We start from the raw sequence: 18123 nt of genomic DNA, 5'->3' as shown, positions 1-18123 counted from the left end.
TGATGCCAGCTTTCAAGAAATTTCCTGTGGTTTTCTAAAGTCTAAATCATTATGCTTCAATGCGTAACTTTTTCTAGCCAAATAAATCTAACCACCGATTCACCGACAGCAAATTTCTTCTTTTAAATAGAGAAAAAAAAAACTTCAATTTACGATAATTAATCACATTGATCAATCCAAAATTAATGTTAACAACATATATATCTCGACTTAAGATCACCTTAATTATCATCTTTAATTTCTTGTACTTTAGTTGTACTATGAATACATCCAAATGTAATTGTAATTAGGAAATTACAGAAAACATTAAAAAAATCATCCAATTAATCAATTGCTCCACCAAATTTTCTATAAAATTAATCTTATTGAATTATTTACATGTCTTACAAGATATGGGCACGGCCTACTTGATTTTAGTACATATAATATGCAGGCTTAATTATCCACCAAATCAACTTGCTAAACCACTAAATAATGGTAACATAATCACATCGTATCCTGTAGACGATACTCCCCTAAATAGTAAATGCGTGTATAAATTAATTATTTGGCTTATTGTAATTAATAATTGGTGTTAATTTAATTTAATTTAATTTGTCTGTTTGCATTAATTTGGTCTTCTTAAATAATTATTGTTACGTGCGCACATATATCACCTATACATAACCACGGCTCATTGTCGCCTAGTGCATAATAAAAATAAATATATACATTTATAGCTAAGAATTTTGAGTTGTAAATGCTGATGACAGACAAGATGCAGGCTGTGGGAGGATCCAAATCCTAAATATGATAGTATATCATGATGATTCCAACACTTCCTGTTGCATAATGTGTTTCCCCCAAATAGATTATAGGGATAATTGATTGCCAACTAAATGATGTTGTAATCTTTCATTTGTTAATTACAATTAAATTAATGAGACATTTTTATATGGGTATCACTTCACATAATATTTTCTAAAAGATTGCCCTAAAAATAGTCTACTTCTCTAGGGATCTCTAAACCGAACCCAATGGTCTCGAATTCAAGTATTCCATGAGAAGTGGGGGTTCATGAGTAGTAAATTAGAAACAGACAACTAAGAAACGTATGATGATATTAGAATTTCTCCTTAAACGTATATGTAAAACTACTCTTCTCAGGTGGATGAGATCGGTAGACGACGTAAAGATATGTTAATTCAGTTTTCTCGTGTTTAAACAACTTTATTCCTAATTTTTTGTTGTCCCATTTCTGATTTAGAATATTTTTTCATAGCTTTTAATCTTATACGAAAGAGAACTACTAGCTACTAAGACACGAATATATGGTGCGGCAAATTTAATGTAGAATATATTCTTACTCTTTATTAGTAAAGCTTGAAATTTTTTTAATACTCACAGAATCTATCGTGACAATTTCCCCCAACTAAGGTGGAAGAAAATATTCCACACTACTCAAAGTAAAAATTAACAAATATACTCCATCCATCCAGCATTTAAAGAGTCATTCTAACTGGGCACGAGTTTTAAGAAATTGTTTGACTTTATAAAAAAAAGTAAAGGGAGAAAGTGAGTGGAATGTGTGACCCATTTAAAGTATTAGTTTTATATTGGATTGTGAGTGTAAAAAGTTGGTGAGATGTGGCATCGGCATACTAAAAGTAGAATAAAATAAATGGTTCTATAAATCGTGGAAAAACCAAAATGGCAAAAGAGTTCTTTGTATCGTGGACGGAGGGTGTACTATATACTCCCTCCGTCCCGCTTAAGATGACACGTTTTCCTTTTTAGCTTGTCCCAACTAAGACGATACATTTCCTTTTTTGGTAACTTTCTCTCTCCAATTAATACACTCAACCACTTTTTCTCACTCCTATTAAAACATCCATCCTTCTTTATCTCTCTACTTTAATACTTACACCACCTTTTCTCTCTCCAAATAAACACTTTAACCAATAACTCCTAAAATCCCGTGCCGACTAAGCAATGTGTCATCTTAGTCGGGACGGAGGGAGTAATAAAATAGGTATTGACACCTAATATCATAGAACTTTCAAAAAGTTGGGTTTTCCCACGAACTTTGAAATTGAAAAATAATATCACGAACTTTATCCTGAGTTTGTTTTTTCCTACCAATGAAAAAGTTAAGGCAAAAATTTTATTTTACGATTTTTTTTTCGTAATTTCTCGACAACAACTTCGAGAGCTTCAAGTTTTTCAATCTTTGAAGATAGTTTTTTTTGAAGCACACCCTCCAAAATTATTCTTCAATCTATTAATATAGGCGAAATTCTTTTATTGGTGGAAAATAACAAACTCAGGGTAAAATTCGCAATATTATATGTCAATTTCAAAATTCGTGGGAAAAACCTAACTTTTTTAATGTTCCATGATATTAGGTGCCAATATCCGATAATAAAAAAAATATCATAAATATAAATATAGTCTAAAGTGTGGATGACGATGTTTCGGACTCAACCCGACCCATTTACCGCACACAAACCTTGACACACGGTTGTAATGGCAATGAAATCATTTGGCCGGAGAGTCAAATCTATTAGTTGACTATTATGAAAAGAACTTTCAAAATTTAATAATTAAACTCTAATTTATATTTTAATCAAGATGAGCATATTTGATCATGTGCCCAAATTGGATTATTTAATATCAATATATGAGTCATCACGATGTGGATAGGAAACCCCCGAGAAATGTGGAGTTAATGAAATTTGATTGGAAATATTACACTACTAATCATCATTATTGGTTACTCTAAATCAAAATTTGTGAAAACCAAATATCTAATCCAAACTAAACCTAATTTAAAATTTTAAAATTTGATTAATTTTTTGAATTTTTTTCAATTTGATTTTAATTTTTTGGTACATTTTGAGTTTTCAAATCGATTCGATTTGGGTGAATAAAAATCGAAGTAGTCATAAATTGAATTTTCATATATATGTTTATATGTACTTTATAGAAAATTACTAATTTTTAGATTTTTGGATTTTCATATCAATGAATAATTTATTGCCACCTCTAATTATTGGTGTGGCTGAAATAAAATGTTGAAATCGAGAAACAAAAACAGGTATGATTATTGGTAAAGCTTTTCCACTAGCAATTTCAAATCCAACTTCTAAAAAGTCTTCAAAAATTCTTAATAAGACAGCTCTACTTGATCGCTGCTTTACACCTGCCTTAAAGTTTTGGATTATCCCATTTTTAGATCCCAATAAAACGGAATTATTACTTTATTACAACAAGTTCATATATAATTGATGAAAGATACGTTGAAATTAATTAAATGTCCACAACGCCAGTTCACATCAGCAGACTTTGCAATAAATTAATGATACAAAGATTACCAAATCACATTAGTTAGACCTATAAAACCAGCACATGTTCTTATCAATTTGAAGAGATTAATTCGTGAGTGGAAAATAACATAAAAAGACAGAAAAAAGTGCGGTTTTGTCCATAGAATTTGGAGGTAAGTTGTTCATTTTTTTCAAAGCTTGAGACTTTATGCCTTGAGAGAATATTGACAATTTTGAAAGGAAAAAAAAAGTCACACAAACTGATTTTTATTTGATTTTTATGCAGGTTACCTTAATTATAAATTTTCTTGTGAAGAAATGGAGATTTCCACCTTCAGAAACATAGCTGATTTCGTAAGAACGATTTTGATTTATTCCAATTTTTACACAATTCATCAAGTAAATTATTTAATTTTTTGTATAATTAATTGCAGGGAATTATGGATGATTCTCTCTTTTTCCAGCAATGGCCAATAATGGATGATTTCAACTCAATTTCTTGTGCTTTTTCGGAAGGGTTTCATCACTCCTACATCCCGAATCCGCCTCTGCCGGACCTCAAGAGGGCGGCAGAGGCGGGCCCAGGCGGGGAGACGCGGCCGTCGAAGCAGCTGAAGCAAGAGAGGATGTCAAATTCACCGCCTCCATTGACAAGCTTTGCACATAGCCCTATTGTGGGAGTTGTGAGGCCTAAAGAGGAGACATGGTTCCCTCGAACCATTGACCAAACCTCGAATAATGTGATCAAGCCATGCCACGGGATCAAGAGGATCAATCCGTCCAACACCAAGCTTGCTCAAGCACAAGATCACATCTTGGCTGAGAGAAAGAGGAGGGAGAAGCTTAGCCAACGGTTCATCGCCTTGTCGGCCCTAGTCCCCGGCCTCAAAAAGGTAAATACGAGGTTTCGATTTCATCTGATTTTGCTAACAAGTTGGATTTAGCCCCAATTCGTATAATAAAGTTGGTATGCAAAATCAGAATTTGATCAAAAATTCATATCCTAATTTCACATACAATTAGTATTTTTTATTTATTTATATAATATCGGCGAATTTTAGTTTTTTTTTTTTTAAAAATAACTGTGTAGAAGCTCTTTCCTTAACAAAAAAAAAAAGTTTGAGAAAATTACTGTCTTGCCACTTTGAAATTGAGAATATATAGCTTTAACTAAAACAATTTTCTGCGTCCGCTCGTGTAGATGGATAAGGCCTCGGTTCTTGGAGATGCAATCAAGTACATGAAGCAGCTCCAGGAAAAGGTGAAGGCGCTAGAGGAGAAGGCGAAGAAGACGACCGTGGAATCCGTGGTGTTCGTCAAGAAATACGAGGTGAGCGGTGGAGATGGCACCGGTGATCGGGATTCCTCCAACGAGGCAGCCGTCTGCGAGCCGCTCCCGGAAATCGAGGCGAGATTCTGCGACAAGGATGTGCTGATTAGCATCCACTGCGAGAAGAGGAAAGGGGTTTTGGAGAAAATCGTTGCAGAGATTGAGAAGCTCCATTTGTCAGTTGTCAACAGCAGCGCCATGACTTTCGGAGATTCTTCCCTCAGCATAACAATAATTGCACAGGTATACACCGATGTCGGATATTGTTTGCTTTTTTCATTAGCCAGTACACCCTCCCTCAAACCCTTCGAACCTGTTCAGATATATTGTTGACCTTATTAAAGTTTCAGCACACAGTCGACGATCCAGTCTGATACTATGTTAGAAATCCATTTTAAAACCACTCTCCTAGATATACTGTTGGCTCGGTTAAAGTTTCAGTCTAATTAGTCCATATTATGATCAATTGATGATTGGAATAGTTTAGGAGAATAATAGTGAAATAGTCAGTTCTCTCTTTATACTGATATGTTGGTTTATTTACAGAAGGATGGCAGGTCCAGTGTGAACATGAAGGAACTGGTGAAGAGTCTACGCAGTGCTATCGTATGAAGGAATGCAAGTTGTTGATGGCACGCTGACGATATTTCTATATCTATATAGTCTTTTTACTTGATTTTCCTGTTGAGTAGCTATCCACCATTTTTGATGGCATCGATCATCACCTCTAGAGTTTTGTTATGGGGTTTATTTTGAAGAAGGGTTTTCTTTTTTCCCAACTCTCTCATGAGTTGGTGTTTTTTTCATGGTTCCAAAAATAGTTTTGGCCATGTTTCTATAGATACATACCCTTCTGTTGTAACTACCTCATAGCCTAGTTAGCTAGGGTTTTCATTTTGGTGGATGGTGAGAGACAGGAAGTTAAGGTGGTTGTGTTTTTTGAGACTTTTGAGAATCTTTGTTCTTGATTTGGTCTCTTTATGCTATGTAAAATGTTATCATCACTTGTTTTGTTCAGTAATGATATCTAGCTATGTGTTTCACAATTTGTTGTTTCATAGTTAGAATTAGAAACATGTTACATAAAGATTAATAATCTGCATTTCAGATACAATCATGACCAATTCGTGGAAGATATTTTTTGTAATCAAATTCAAAATTTTACTGTGTTATGCACTAAATACACAAAATTTTATGATTGACACTATAGATGATTGAGTGTTAAAATTTAGCTCTATCACTGGGGTTTATTTCTAATAAATTTACTAATTCAAAGGACATGAATAAAGTAAAACTAGCTCAAATGATAGAAATTATCAAATGTCTTTGAATATCACAAAATTTCAATTAATCCATCTAAATAGTAAATAGTACTATAATAGATTTAACTAATACTGTTTTTATCAATCTAGACTATTCTCAATGTAAACGTCCCCTTGTAATTGTTTGGATATACTTCTAATAAACTTTTAATTGCCACGCAAAAACTATATGCATCCTGCAAACTATAATGAAAATAATAAAAGTTGAAACTTAGAATTTAGAATGCATGAATCCAAACAATTTGTTCACCGCCAAATGCCAATACCAGTCAGAATTATGCATGATAATCGAGAACCCATTAATACAAATTACATGTGCATAACACTATAAAGTTCACGCATAACAAATTCTCAAATAATGTGTACTTATTCGTTGATTTCTTATGCAATAAATTGCCATGCGTTGCCCGCAGGGGCGTAGCGCAGTTGGCAACGGAGTGGTAGATCTTGCTGCAATGAGTCTGGGTTCAAATTCCATTGCTGTCGTGTAGTTGCTTCCATCTCTTAGGCACAAGTGTGAAGCTTTGGGAGATGAGCTTCTGGCAGCCAGTGGGTTAAGGTCTTTCCCTTAACGGACTACTGCGTACCCTGAGTTAACCCCCTCACATATGTCGGACCGGAGTGTGGGGGCCGCCAAAGCAACGCAATCGCCTTTTTTGCTACAATGAATTGCCATGCGTTAGCTGATATTCATAATTCGTATTTATGTTTAATTCTCAGTTCTCACAAATATTTATCATATCACTTGATCTCTCTCCTATACATATATAATATTTTTATTGATAAAACGTTTTTATACATTTGATAATAGTGAAATTTATAGTGGCATATGATGAGACGGGCAGGGACCCGAACTGGAAATTGGGAACATACTACAGTAACTTACAATCAATTCAAAATATGAAATGCGAGAAATTGGAAGATACTACTTCCGTCCTGGATAATTCGGGTCACTTTGATCGAACATGGGTTTTAAGAATTGTAATGAAAAGTGGGTTGAAAAAGTTAGTGAAATGTGAGTCCTACCTTTATATATTAGTTTATAATAAAATGTGAGTAGGAATGAGTTAGTGGAATATGAGGTCTTCTACCAAAAATGGTAAAAATGGAAAACTGAAACGAATTATCCGGGACGGAGGGAGTATGAAATTGGAAGAGATAGTTTTGTAGAAACTAATCCCTCTGTAAGTTATATGACCCATTTCTTTTTTGCATTTGTTTTGAACAAATAAAAATAAATAGTTAAAGCGAAGATAAATTAAAGTAAGAGAGAGAATAATATAGAATAAATTCTCCTCTTTATTTTTTCTCTTATTTTACTTTTTCTCCATTTTCTCTATTTATTATTATCATTTTCCCAGAACACATGTAAAAAAATGAATCATCTTGACTGGAACGGAGGGAGTACTATGTTAGATATGATGTTGTCATATATTAAGAACTCAAAAAATGTTGGGGAACTAAGAGTCACTATGCGTTCGAATGCATGGCATATTTGTACTAATTAATTTTAATTAGTAATTTAATTATAAAATTTTAATTAAAACCCTAACTAACCCATAATTAAAATAGATGCATGTTGATCGTCCAAATTACTCGACCAATATACTTATTCTATAGTTCACGTTGATTGGTCTAGGCATTGTCAATTGGTAGATTATAAAATTGTTGGATTAATTAGAAAAAAATACATTGGCTCCTAATTATAGATGTATATAGTGTGAAAGCTTATGCAACTTAATTAATAATACAGATTAATTTATAAGAGGTAGTTGAATATACCTTTAAAGAGACCAGCACAATCACAATCAACAAGCATACACGCAAAAATAAACAAATTAATTAACAAAGATAATGAACATGATGTGATTGATTAATTAGCATGGCAATATTGCAGTATTTTTTTTTTTATCTAACATTAGTATAGAAAAGGTTATTAAATAATGATTTCTTCTTCTTTTTCTACAATTTATTTATATACTGTATTTAGTAAAAAAGTTAACTAATTAGATTTTTTTTTTCTCAAACAAAAGTTAATTAGATTATCAGTATAGATTAATTACCAAATCTTGAAGGATCCATTTGGGGTTAATACGTCATATCCAATGTTATGTGTTTATTGCGACAGTTTAATACTTTAATTCTACAATTTGCAAATTGTGTGATTGAATTATTGGTAAGAAATAGTCATCACCTAATTTTACAATTATATTAAATCACAAGGCACTAGTGGCCGGAACTAAACTAAAAGTTATTCAAAAATACAATTATTAGGTAAATTATCATTTCATTACCAAGAATATTTGTATAAGAATTTACATAAAATTTGGATAAATTTAAAGATTCTATAAAAAATAAAAAGTGTAAAAATAGACCTGAAAAACATATATCGAATAATAAACAAACTAAGAATATAATGAATATGCTACCATATATGTGCAGACAAAATAAATGTTCCATCTGTAGACAACAGAATGTCTTCTTTACTGCATAATCTAATAATAATTTTTAATTTTATTTTAAAATGAATATTAGAAGTCGATCCCTATTATTTTGCAATTATCTTGTGAATTATGCTAATCAAATGTCTTTGGCTATCTATAAAGAGACAGAGTCTTGTCGTTTTCAAAATCCAACGCTCTATTATAAAACTTATAAAAAAGAGTAATAAAAGTCCCTATTATTTTGCAATATCTCGTGAATTATGCTAATGCTAATCAAATGTCTTAAGCTATCAATAGAGACAAAGCTTTGTCGTTTTCAAAATCCAAATAGATTGATAATTAATTAATAATGACTCCTATATTTAACTATGTCTTAATCCCAAGAAATTGACTCGACGAATTCAAATTGCTTACAGATCTTGATGTAAAAAATTAAAGAATTGTGAATTTTTTAATTCGTAATACAATTATTATTATGTTGAGATATCACTGTCCATGTATTTATTAAAGCACGATTACTTGATTTGAAAATCAAGTTAAACAATTTTTTTATTTAGTTGAATATTAATTAATATGTGTGAATGTGAGTGGAAATGCGGCCATTGGCATATAGTCAAACGTTGAAGACATTAACGAAAGTAGTAAATAATTTTTTGTAATGAACAAAATGTGCTTTATAATTATTTTAATTACGATTTGTTTAGTAAAATTTGGATAAATGTTATTAGTATATTAGTTTAGCCTTACACTGTTACGCACACTTGAAGTCACTATGACGATTTTTTTTATAATTAAACTATACTACTAAGTAGTACTCGTATATATAATTCATGTTCTAGAAGATGCTACAACGACGTATCTATTTATGTCTTATGATGAAAGTTTTAATTTTTGGGAAATAATCGGCTGATTAGATAATTTTGTATATTTACCACTCTGCATCATTGTTTTGTAGTTTTCTAGATTATATAGTGATATAGTAATTGTTATTTTACATTGTGACCGTAGAAAATACATCTCATTGTAGGCAGTCAAATATATTATTGTCATCATATATACTTTGAAAAGAACAGACATCAATAATGGTCATGTATATCTTCATATAATAGTTCACATTGGTTATTTTGTTTCATATAATGAATTTTTATTTCATATAGTGAATTTTATTGATCCAAACTCTAGTGTACACGTTTTAATAAAATTAGGTAGTGTATTTTGTTAGCGAATAAATAACCCCCATTTTATTGTTTTATGGGATAATTGGCATTTAATTATAAATTTTCATTGACTTTAAGTTGATTCCATAACTTTTCAATGTTTTACGATTGTCCTTAATAGTCCAAATCAAAACTAACGAGGCAAAATCATTGTCGCAATAAAATTACGTAGTTTTGGCTATACAATGAAAATATAATAATGTTATCTTTCAGTCACATCATATTTAATAATATAAATTAATATTTTGAACATCGTGGATAATTGCATAATATTGAAAAATAATTGTTTTATCGATTTTAATAGTTATGGAAGCATAAGTCGTCAAATTTATACTCCCTCCGTCCGTGAATATTATCCAGTTTTGCTATTTTGATTCGTCCATAAAAAATTGTCCACTTCTCCTTTTTTATTATTTTTGGTAAACAGATCACACTTTCTACAAACTCTTTATACTCATATTTTATTATAAAACTAATATATAAATATGAGACTTTTATTCCATTAACTATTTCAACTCGCTTTTCTTCACATTTCTTAAAATCCGCACCGAGCCCAAGTTAAACTTGAATAGTATTTCATGGACGGATATAATTTAAATGTAATCATCCTTTACTATATTGATTAGTTAATTAATATCGAGAATTATATTTCTTAGTAGTAACTATTATTGGGCTCTATTATGAAAGAAATAGTTATTGATTACTGGATTTGGACTATAAATTTGAAATGGGCCTTTGGTAGAGACGTATATAAATTTTTAAACAGTAAATATAAATAATACTTTAAATTAATGAGATTTGATTTGCTAGCACTCAAAAATAGCGACTCGTGAGCGTTTCACAATATATATATATATATATATATATATATATATATATATATATATATATATAAATGTTCGGTTGGGCGACACTATGTGGGCGTGAGGTGAGCGACTGCTGATGTGTTCAATAAACTTTCATTTGTTTAATGAATTTCCTTAAATATTCTCTCTTTATTTTATTGTAGTGGGGCCTTCAATTTTCTCTCTCACACGCTATTCTTCTTCTTCAACCATACGAGTGATAGCTCCACAGATCTTCAAATGAAGCAATACTAAAAAGTATATTTTGCTTGTTATTATATGATTTTATAGGCAATTAGGACCATGTAATTTTTGGCTTTTGATAGACTCCTGCAAAAGTCTGGTAGTCATCTTCACTATCCCCTTCCTACCCACCTTCTTATATGCAAATTATACTTTTTTTTGAATTTATTGAAAATTATATCCTCAATCTTAAGATTGAACAATGGGCTATTATTATCATCGACATGATTGCAAAAATTTGATTTTGGTTGTCGAAGGGAAAGAAACGAGTTCAAATGGAGATGACCATGGATGTCTCTTTACAAAGCGCAATTTTTATAAAATAAAATTGCAAAAGTTATCTGGTTTTAAAGAAATTTTATGATTACTTAAGTAGAAACTTGTGAAAATTAACTGCATAAAAGTATTTGGTTTCCAATTGATTAGGAATATTTGACGGTCGTTAAATCCAGGAAGCAAAGCATTGATTCCATGGTGAAAAAACACTCACTGGTCACTCGTATGGAGAAGAAGAATGTGTGTGAGAGAGAGAGAGAGAATTGAAGGCCCACTACAATAAAATATACTACTAAAGAGAGAGAATATTTAAGGAAAATTCAGTAAATAAATAAAGTTCATTGAACACGTCAGCAGTCGCTCACCTTACGCCCACATAGTGTCGCCCAGCTCAACATTTCTCTATATATTTTTAATCTTTTTCTCAATCTGAAATTCTGCAGTTTTAGATTTTGAAAGGGAAATTGGTCTCTAAAATCATGAACTTTGCCTAAAATTTGGTATTTCCCATGAACTTTGAAATTGGTATATAATATCACGAACTTTGCATTTTGTTTGGTATTTCCCGAACTCACTCAAATAAGATATATTCATCAAAATCTTATTTAACATAGGCAACCGTGATATGTTTTATAATATTTGAAATCACTTTTTAAGTTCATAACATGTAGCATAAAAAGTCACGTTGAAAACCACGATGATTTAATTGTGTCAAGTATGATAAAAGCCTCGTAAGTTAGTCAAATATAGTAATAAATATGCCGTGGAAAATACCAAATAAAATGCAAAGTTTGTGATATTATATACCAATTTCAAAGTTCATGGGAAATACCAAATTTTAGGCAAAGTTCATGGTTCTAGAGACCAATTTCCCATTTTGAAATGAGCGCTCAGGATATCAATTATTTTGAATCCGATATTTATTTTCTGAAATATAAATAATATTTTAAATATTCTCCCTCCCTTTTTGAATCCGATACCCGCCACCCTCTCACTCTGATCGACGTCGCCGATCGCCGTCTCCGCCGCCGCGCTTCCAACGCCGCCTCTCTTACTGCGCTTCCGTCTTCGCCTCCCCCATCCGATCCCTCTCGTACTGGCGAACGCAATAGTATCAGTGTACTTGAAGGTATCCTTCAATATCTCCGGTGTTATTTTATGTGCCTTTGCGATTATATGCGATTTTGATTTGTAATTTCGTTATAAATTGAGTGAGGATTTGCTTGAGACCTTGAAACTGGAATATGTCGTCTTAATTTCGAAGTTTCATTCACAATTTGATTTCCCTTTGCGCATCCCCAAATCGTCGTTTTGATCGATGATTGGCCCGCTGCTAGAAATGATGCTTTGATTGTTAAATTGATGCAGACATTGAGGCTATCCAATACTTGTGTGGGTTTGAGCACTGATACATTTATTTAGTAATTGTTCGGTGTGAATGGTGAAATACTTGCTGAATTACAGTGCCAACATTTTTCGTGGGGATTATCTTTAGATATGTAGTTCATTTTCCCCCTTTTTTGTCGCTAGACGCATGCTTTAGTACGTAGTTTGAGCGAATACTCGCATTCTGTTGTGTTTTCCAGAAATATAATATGCTCATTAACTATGTGTTTATTGTTGAACTTGGTGATATTAGGCAAAATTTTTTAGAAGGTAATGGATGGGAAGGACATCCAATCAGATCTCCATGCCCTTAAAAGTCTCTACGGCCTTCTCCAAAAAGATGAAGGCGAAGCATCAGACCCTGGCTCTGATTCGGTACTGTGTTATGCTTATTGAGATTATCCTGCTCATGTTATCTCTAATTTCAGATTATGACTGCTTTTGCCGAATCAAATTGTGTATACATATGTTTACATTCTTTCTTTGTAGGTACTTTTTGTTCTATATCCTTTTGTTTTTCCGGTAATAATAGGCCAGCTTGAAGTGAACTTGAAGCTGTTAAAAATGGAGTAGTTTAGTTTTAAGGCTGTTAAAAATGGAGTAGTTTAGTTTTTTGTACTTATTTTAGTAGTGTTTCTGTGTACCTGGTAAGAAAATGTAGCTGCTTGCATACAAGTAAAAACACAAGGGTCTTAGGTGGTTTTCAGAGTTTGCCTTCTTCATTCATTCAGGATAATCTTTCCATGTGTATGGAGGCTTGACTATCTTTTGTCATTTGGACAGCTAGATTCGCATTCGCGGGTTATCTTAAAGAATCTTTTGGATTTGGCGACTAAGAGAGTCCTCAAGACACATTCAGAAGTATGTATGCTCACTTTCTCTTTTATGTTTAGGTCCAAATGTAAGGATCTGTTCAGTTTATCCCTGTAAACATATCAAACTAGTTCTCTGATCAAGTGCTGCTACAGGTCATTGCAGGTCAAGCCGAAACATCAGGGGCACTTTCACCTGTTCGGCTTCAGCAACTAGATGAGACATCCTCTGAGGAACGACCTACTTCACGTTCAAGATTGTCATTAGCCGCAGAAGGTGATCAAAGTTTTAATGGCAGAAATACTCCTGACTGGAGTCAAGCAGGTGCTACGGAACACTCAATTCGTAGAGTGCCTTCAATTGGGCAGAAACGTTGCAGGGTTTGTCAAAGGAACACTGTCAAACAACTTGGATCCACAGGGGAGACTCATTTTCATGAACTGACTCAGAACTCAAACACATACGCTGATCATCAGCATCGGCAGGATAATGTTGAGAACCGTGAGAAAGAAGTTGGATGGTTATCAATTCGCGTGTCGGATGACTCAAAATATGAGAAGCGGAGGCAGAGGCCGTCCGATTTGAACGTAGTTGGAGATGCAGATTCATCTAATAGAATGGAAACTGACATCTCAAAAATGAGCCATTCTAATATGCAAACCATAAGTAAAGCTGATGTACCTGACTGCTTATCTCAAGAAGCCTCCAAAGCAATCAAACAGATTGAATCATGTATGTCCGCATTGCATATGGGAGCAGATCACTTGGACTTGTATGAGAAGACGTCTTCTTCTTCTCAACTGCAGACTCGCGTTCGAGAAACAGAGTCAACTGTGACAAAATATGATGCAGTTCCAAGCATTGGAACGAGTTTAGGTGAGAATCTGATGACCAGAAATAATCTGTTGTCTGAAATTTCTTACTTGAGAATCTAACGACCGTGTCTGAAATTTCAGGCCAAAGGGATATGGACGATTTCGTTTATCCAATGCATCAACTGTCTAGAATGTCAGCAGAAGAGGGAAACCAGCCACATTTCTCCTCGATTCAAAGGTACAAGACGGCTCAGCCTACTAAGGCTGTGTTGAAGCAATCAAAAAACAAAATCATCCAGAATGAACCAGTTCCGTACACTGAAGTCTTAGACCTATCAGAAGAGTCGACCGACAGATTCAGGTTTCCGACAGAGAAAGTAAATAAGATTTATGTTCAGAATCTGAATGCCTTTGTGGAGACAATCGAGCCAGGGAACTTGATAGTGAGTTCCAATGGTTATGTTCCTGGTGGTGTTACACTAATTCCGAATCAGACATCCTATGTTACCCCTTGTTGGCCAGCCACTTCTTCTGCTTCTAACATTGAGAGTATTTGTCAAAGCCGAACTGTCGTGGAGGACAAAGAAAGCAAGCCATTTGTCAGCTTCGCGAATCCAAAAAACCATCCACCTGTCACAAATAAGAAAGTGACTCGCCTTTTACCGAGCTCAGGCTTCCATGGAAATCAGTCGGATGCACGGGAAAAGGCTGGTGTTGGAAAGAACAGGCACTACACAGCTGGAGGAAGGACTTCTTTGCAGAATAAAGAATCAGTCGATACAGCTACTGACTCGTACTCCAGCTCGAGCAGTCAGCAAACAAGCAGTCGTGATAGCAATAGTGAAGATTATTCGGTGACAGATGGAAGTAGAGAGCCTCAGTATGTTACTTCGAGTAAAAGCAGTGAAAGTTGGGATTCCCCTCTGTCACATGGAAGTGCCAGTGAGGAAGATGTTTACTCCTCATCTAGCAGAGAGGGAGCTAGTGAATCGACTGCCAGTAGCAGCAGTAGAAACGAGGAGTACTCATCGTCTGAACAGCCAATCCGAAGCAATGCAACGGCCAAGCGCTCTACAACAAAGAAATCAGGCCCAAGCAAGGTCGGGAAGGCTGGCGCGACCCTTAAAAAGCAAACTGGGATACTGAAGAGGCTGAAAGATAAGCTGGCGCTAGTCTTCCACCACCACCACCACCATCATCATCACCACCACCACCACCATAATCGCGGTGGTCATACTAAAGATGACACAAATATGAGCCGTAGCTCCTCCTTAGACAAGCACAAAGGGAAAGCCGCAAGCCCTAAAAGACATGATGACGCGCATGGAGGAGCAAAGGCTGTTGAAAAGATTGGAAAATCCAAGACTGGTGAGAAAAGGCAGAAGAGTAATTTCGGTGGGCTGATGGGAGGTCTGGTGAGGCACGTACGACACTCAAAGAAGCCGAAACGAGAGAAAGGTACGAGTGAGTTTGGGCAGAAGAGGACAGTGAAGAAGTCTCACTGGTGGAAAGTGCTGCAACACCATCAACAATCCAAGTTGCACCACAAAGCTCATTTGAAGCTTGGACTAGGTAAGAAAAAAGCTCGCTTAAAAGCTCTCCCTACAATTGAATGATACCACACTTAGCTACTAAAACATGATTATGTGATCATAGTTATATATACTTATGTATGATACATATATGTGTGTGTGTATATATACATAGACTATGTAAATCCAGACTAGTACTTTTGTGCAATCTTCTGTAAAGCGTGGTAGTTGGTAAATCCTGACTTAGTACCTTTATCATAATCTTCTGTGAAGCATAGTGTTTTACTTCTTTTTCTCTTTATCACAAATGAAAGAGTATAATTTTTTAGTTTCAGATATATTGCTAGTCTTGTTTTAGTTGGTACATTGAGTGTATAGCGAGCTATTGCTTGTTTGTTAAACATTTTGTTAATGAATTCAACTGTTTTACAATATATACAATTCATTTTCTTGATAAATGAACTATTACTAGAGATTGAAGAAATTCTGAAGCCTGTGCAAAAACAAATATGGCCTAGTCACCCTAGTGGCATTCTGCAGAGCTGATCCTTTCCATTTTATTTGTCTATTCTTGTAACATGCCAGCTTTTTATCTTATTTTGACTTTTATTGGAGTAGCATATTTTTTGTAAAATATCTAAAGATTATTATTATTATTATTATTATTATTATTATTATTATTATTATTATTATTATTATTATTATTATTATTATTATTATTATTATTATTATTATTATTGTTATTATTATTGTTATTATTATTATTATTATTATTATTATTATTATTATTATTATTATTATTATTATTATTATTATTATTATTATTATTATTATTATTATTGTCGTCGTCGTCGTTGTCGTCGTTGTCGTTATTTGAATAGAACTTTAAACCTTTATCCGAATACTAATATTACTCCAGATTTAACTAAATCCATCATATTCTAGTTGTGAATTTTATGTGAGTAAAATAAGCAAATTGAACACCAAACATGATGCAATTAAGTATTGTGTTTTTTTAACACTGCCTTAAAAACAAAAAAAAAAGAGTGAACTACAAAAATGGTCCCTGGACTATGGGTTTATCTCGCCTATAGTCCGTGGATTTTAAAAATATCGCCAGTAGTCCCTGGACTAAGGGTTTATCTCAAAATTGGTCCTTTTGGCTTTTTTTGGTACGAAAATACCCTTTGATATTATTTTGGGAGGTTTGGACAATTTGGTCTTTTTACACTTTTAACATTTTAAATCTGATATTGTTTTAGTTATATACTAAGTTTGATATTATTTCAAATTTATTAGGGGTGTGCATTCGGGTTTAGGTTCGGTTTTTCGCCCAAACCGAACCGAACCCGAAAAACCGAATTTAGGATAAAATTGAAACCGAACTGAACCGAAAAACCGAAAAACCGAAAACCGAACTTAAAAAACCGAACCAAACCGAAAAAACCGAAATTTCAAAACAAAACCGAAAAACCGAAAAAAAATAGTATATTTTAATATACCTAATTTATTTTATTTTATATATACTAATAGAATATAAATATATATAATATAAAATTAATATAATATATATAATATTTATTATATAAAAATATATTAGAAGAATATATATTATATATGTGATATAATATACTAAATTAATAGGATAAAAATATATAATAATATATTTAAAATATAATTCGGTTTTTCGGTTTTTCGGTTTTTTTTTTTCGCCCAAACCAAACCGAACCGAAAAACCGAAATTTTTATATTTTTAAAACCGAACCGAACCGATAAACCGAAAAAACCGAACCGAATTTCAAAATTTCGGTTTGGTTCGGTTCGGATATTCGGTTTTCGGTTATTTTGCTCACCCCTAAAATTTATCATCCTTTTTCCCTTTTGTCATCCTTCACTTTGTTTCTTTATTTCAATATTAGATTTAATTTTACAAAATTTTAAATTTTAATTTTTAAATATCAATAAAAATTTTTAATTATAAAAATTATTAAATAGCAAAAATTAATAGTTATAATCAATACTCCCCCCGTCCACGAATAAGAGTCCCATTTTTCCATTTTAGTCCGTCCACGAATAAGAGTCCCGGTTCATAGTTACCATAAATGGTAAAGAGACCCCACATTCTACTAACTCATTCCACTCACATATCATTTAAAACTAATCTATACAAGTGGGACCCTTATTCCACTAACTTTCTTCCACTCACTTTTCTTTACATTTCTTAAAACCCGCACCATTTATAAATGGGACACTTAATCGTGGACGGAGGGAGTATTTGATAGTGTATAGTACTATGTAATCAATAAGGTATGACAACGCCTTAGTTTTAATCATAAATAGATTATATAACACAATTTATTCTGAAATAAATATGCATCTAATGTAAGACTAATATAATTTTCGTTTATTAATTTGAAAACAATCAAAATTTACTAGAAAATTTCAACAAAAATACTCCTATATAAAATTTTAAGTAGGATCAAATTTTTAGTCAACTTCATAATATTTAATCACAAGCAATTATAACAACCGAACGGAGGCTAAATAGAATAACTCTTATTTTTCCATCATGATTAATATTATTTTTCTGTACTT

At 33.0% G+C, this 18123-nt stretch overlaps 2 protein-coding genes across 2 annotated transcripts; both read left to right on the top strand.

Annotated features, from left to right (window-relative positions):
* Positions 1–3395: 3395 nt before the first annotated feature.
* Positions 3396–5681, top strand: LOC125219733 (transcription factor bHLH25-like). The gene is made up of 5 exons (XM_048121784.2): positions 3396–3478; positions 3592–3659; positions 3740–4198; positions 4507–4878; positions 5182–5681. Exons 2-5 carry the CDS (start codon positions 3624–3626, stop codon positions 5245–5247), a joined length of 933 nt encoding a protein of 310 aa, XP_047977741.1. The 5' UTR covers positions 3396–3478; positions 3592–3623; the 3' UTR covers positions 5248–5681.
* Positions 5682–11976: 6295 nt separating this feature from the next.
* KPL (kokopelli) lies at positions 11977–15817 on the top strand. Its single transcript, XM_048122777.2, has 5 exons — positions 11977–12111; positions 12622–12743; positions 13152–13229; positions 13337–14057; positions 14138–15817. The coding sequence occupies exons 2-5, from the start codon at positions 12642–12644 to the stop codon at positions 15610–15612; spliced, it is 2376 nt and encodes a 791-aa protein (XP_047978734.1). The 5' UTR covers positions 11977–12111; positions 12622–12641; the 3' UTR covers positions 15613–15817.
* The last annotated feature ends 2306 nt before the right edge of the window (positions 15818–18123 follow it).

Source organism: Salvia hispanica, chromosome 1 (genome assembly GCF_029641045.1).
Source record: "Salvia hispanica isolate PSC_SH4W2 chromosome 1, Shi_PSC_v1, whole genome shotgun sequence".
NCBI classification, from domain to species: Eukaryota; Viridiplantae; Streptophyta; class Magnoliopsida; order Lamiales; family Lamiaceae; genus Salvia; species Salvia hispanica.
Note: the sequence above shows the minus strand (reverse complement) of the source record. Positions and strands in the feature narration are given on the sequence as shown.

Coding starts and splice junctions, on each gene's coding strand:
- KPL (XM_048122777.2), top strand. CDS start 12,642: ATGGATGGGAAGGACATCCAATCAGATCTCCATGCCCTTAAAAGTCTC. Junction 12,744..13,151: donor CAGACCCTGGCTCTGATTCG/GTACTGTGTTAT, acceptor TCATTTGGACAG/CTAGATTCGCATTCGCGGGT. Junction 14,058..14,137: donor AAGCATTGGAACGAGTTTAG/GTGAGAATCTGA, acceptor CTGAAATTTCAG/GCCAAAGGGATATGGACGAT.
- LOC125219733 (XM_048121784.2), top strand. CDS start 3,624: ATGGAGATTTCCACCTTCAGAAACATAGCTGATTTC. Junction 4,199..4,506: donor TAGTCCCCGGCCTCAAAAAG/GTAAATACGAGG, acceptor CCGCTCGTGTAG/ATGGATAAGGCCTCGGTTCT. Junction 4,879..5,181: donor GCATAACAATAATTGCACAG/GTATACACCGAT, acceptor GTTTATTTACAG/AAGGATGGCAGGTCCAGTGT.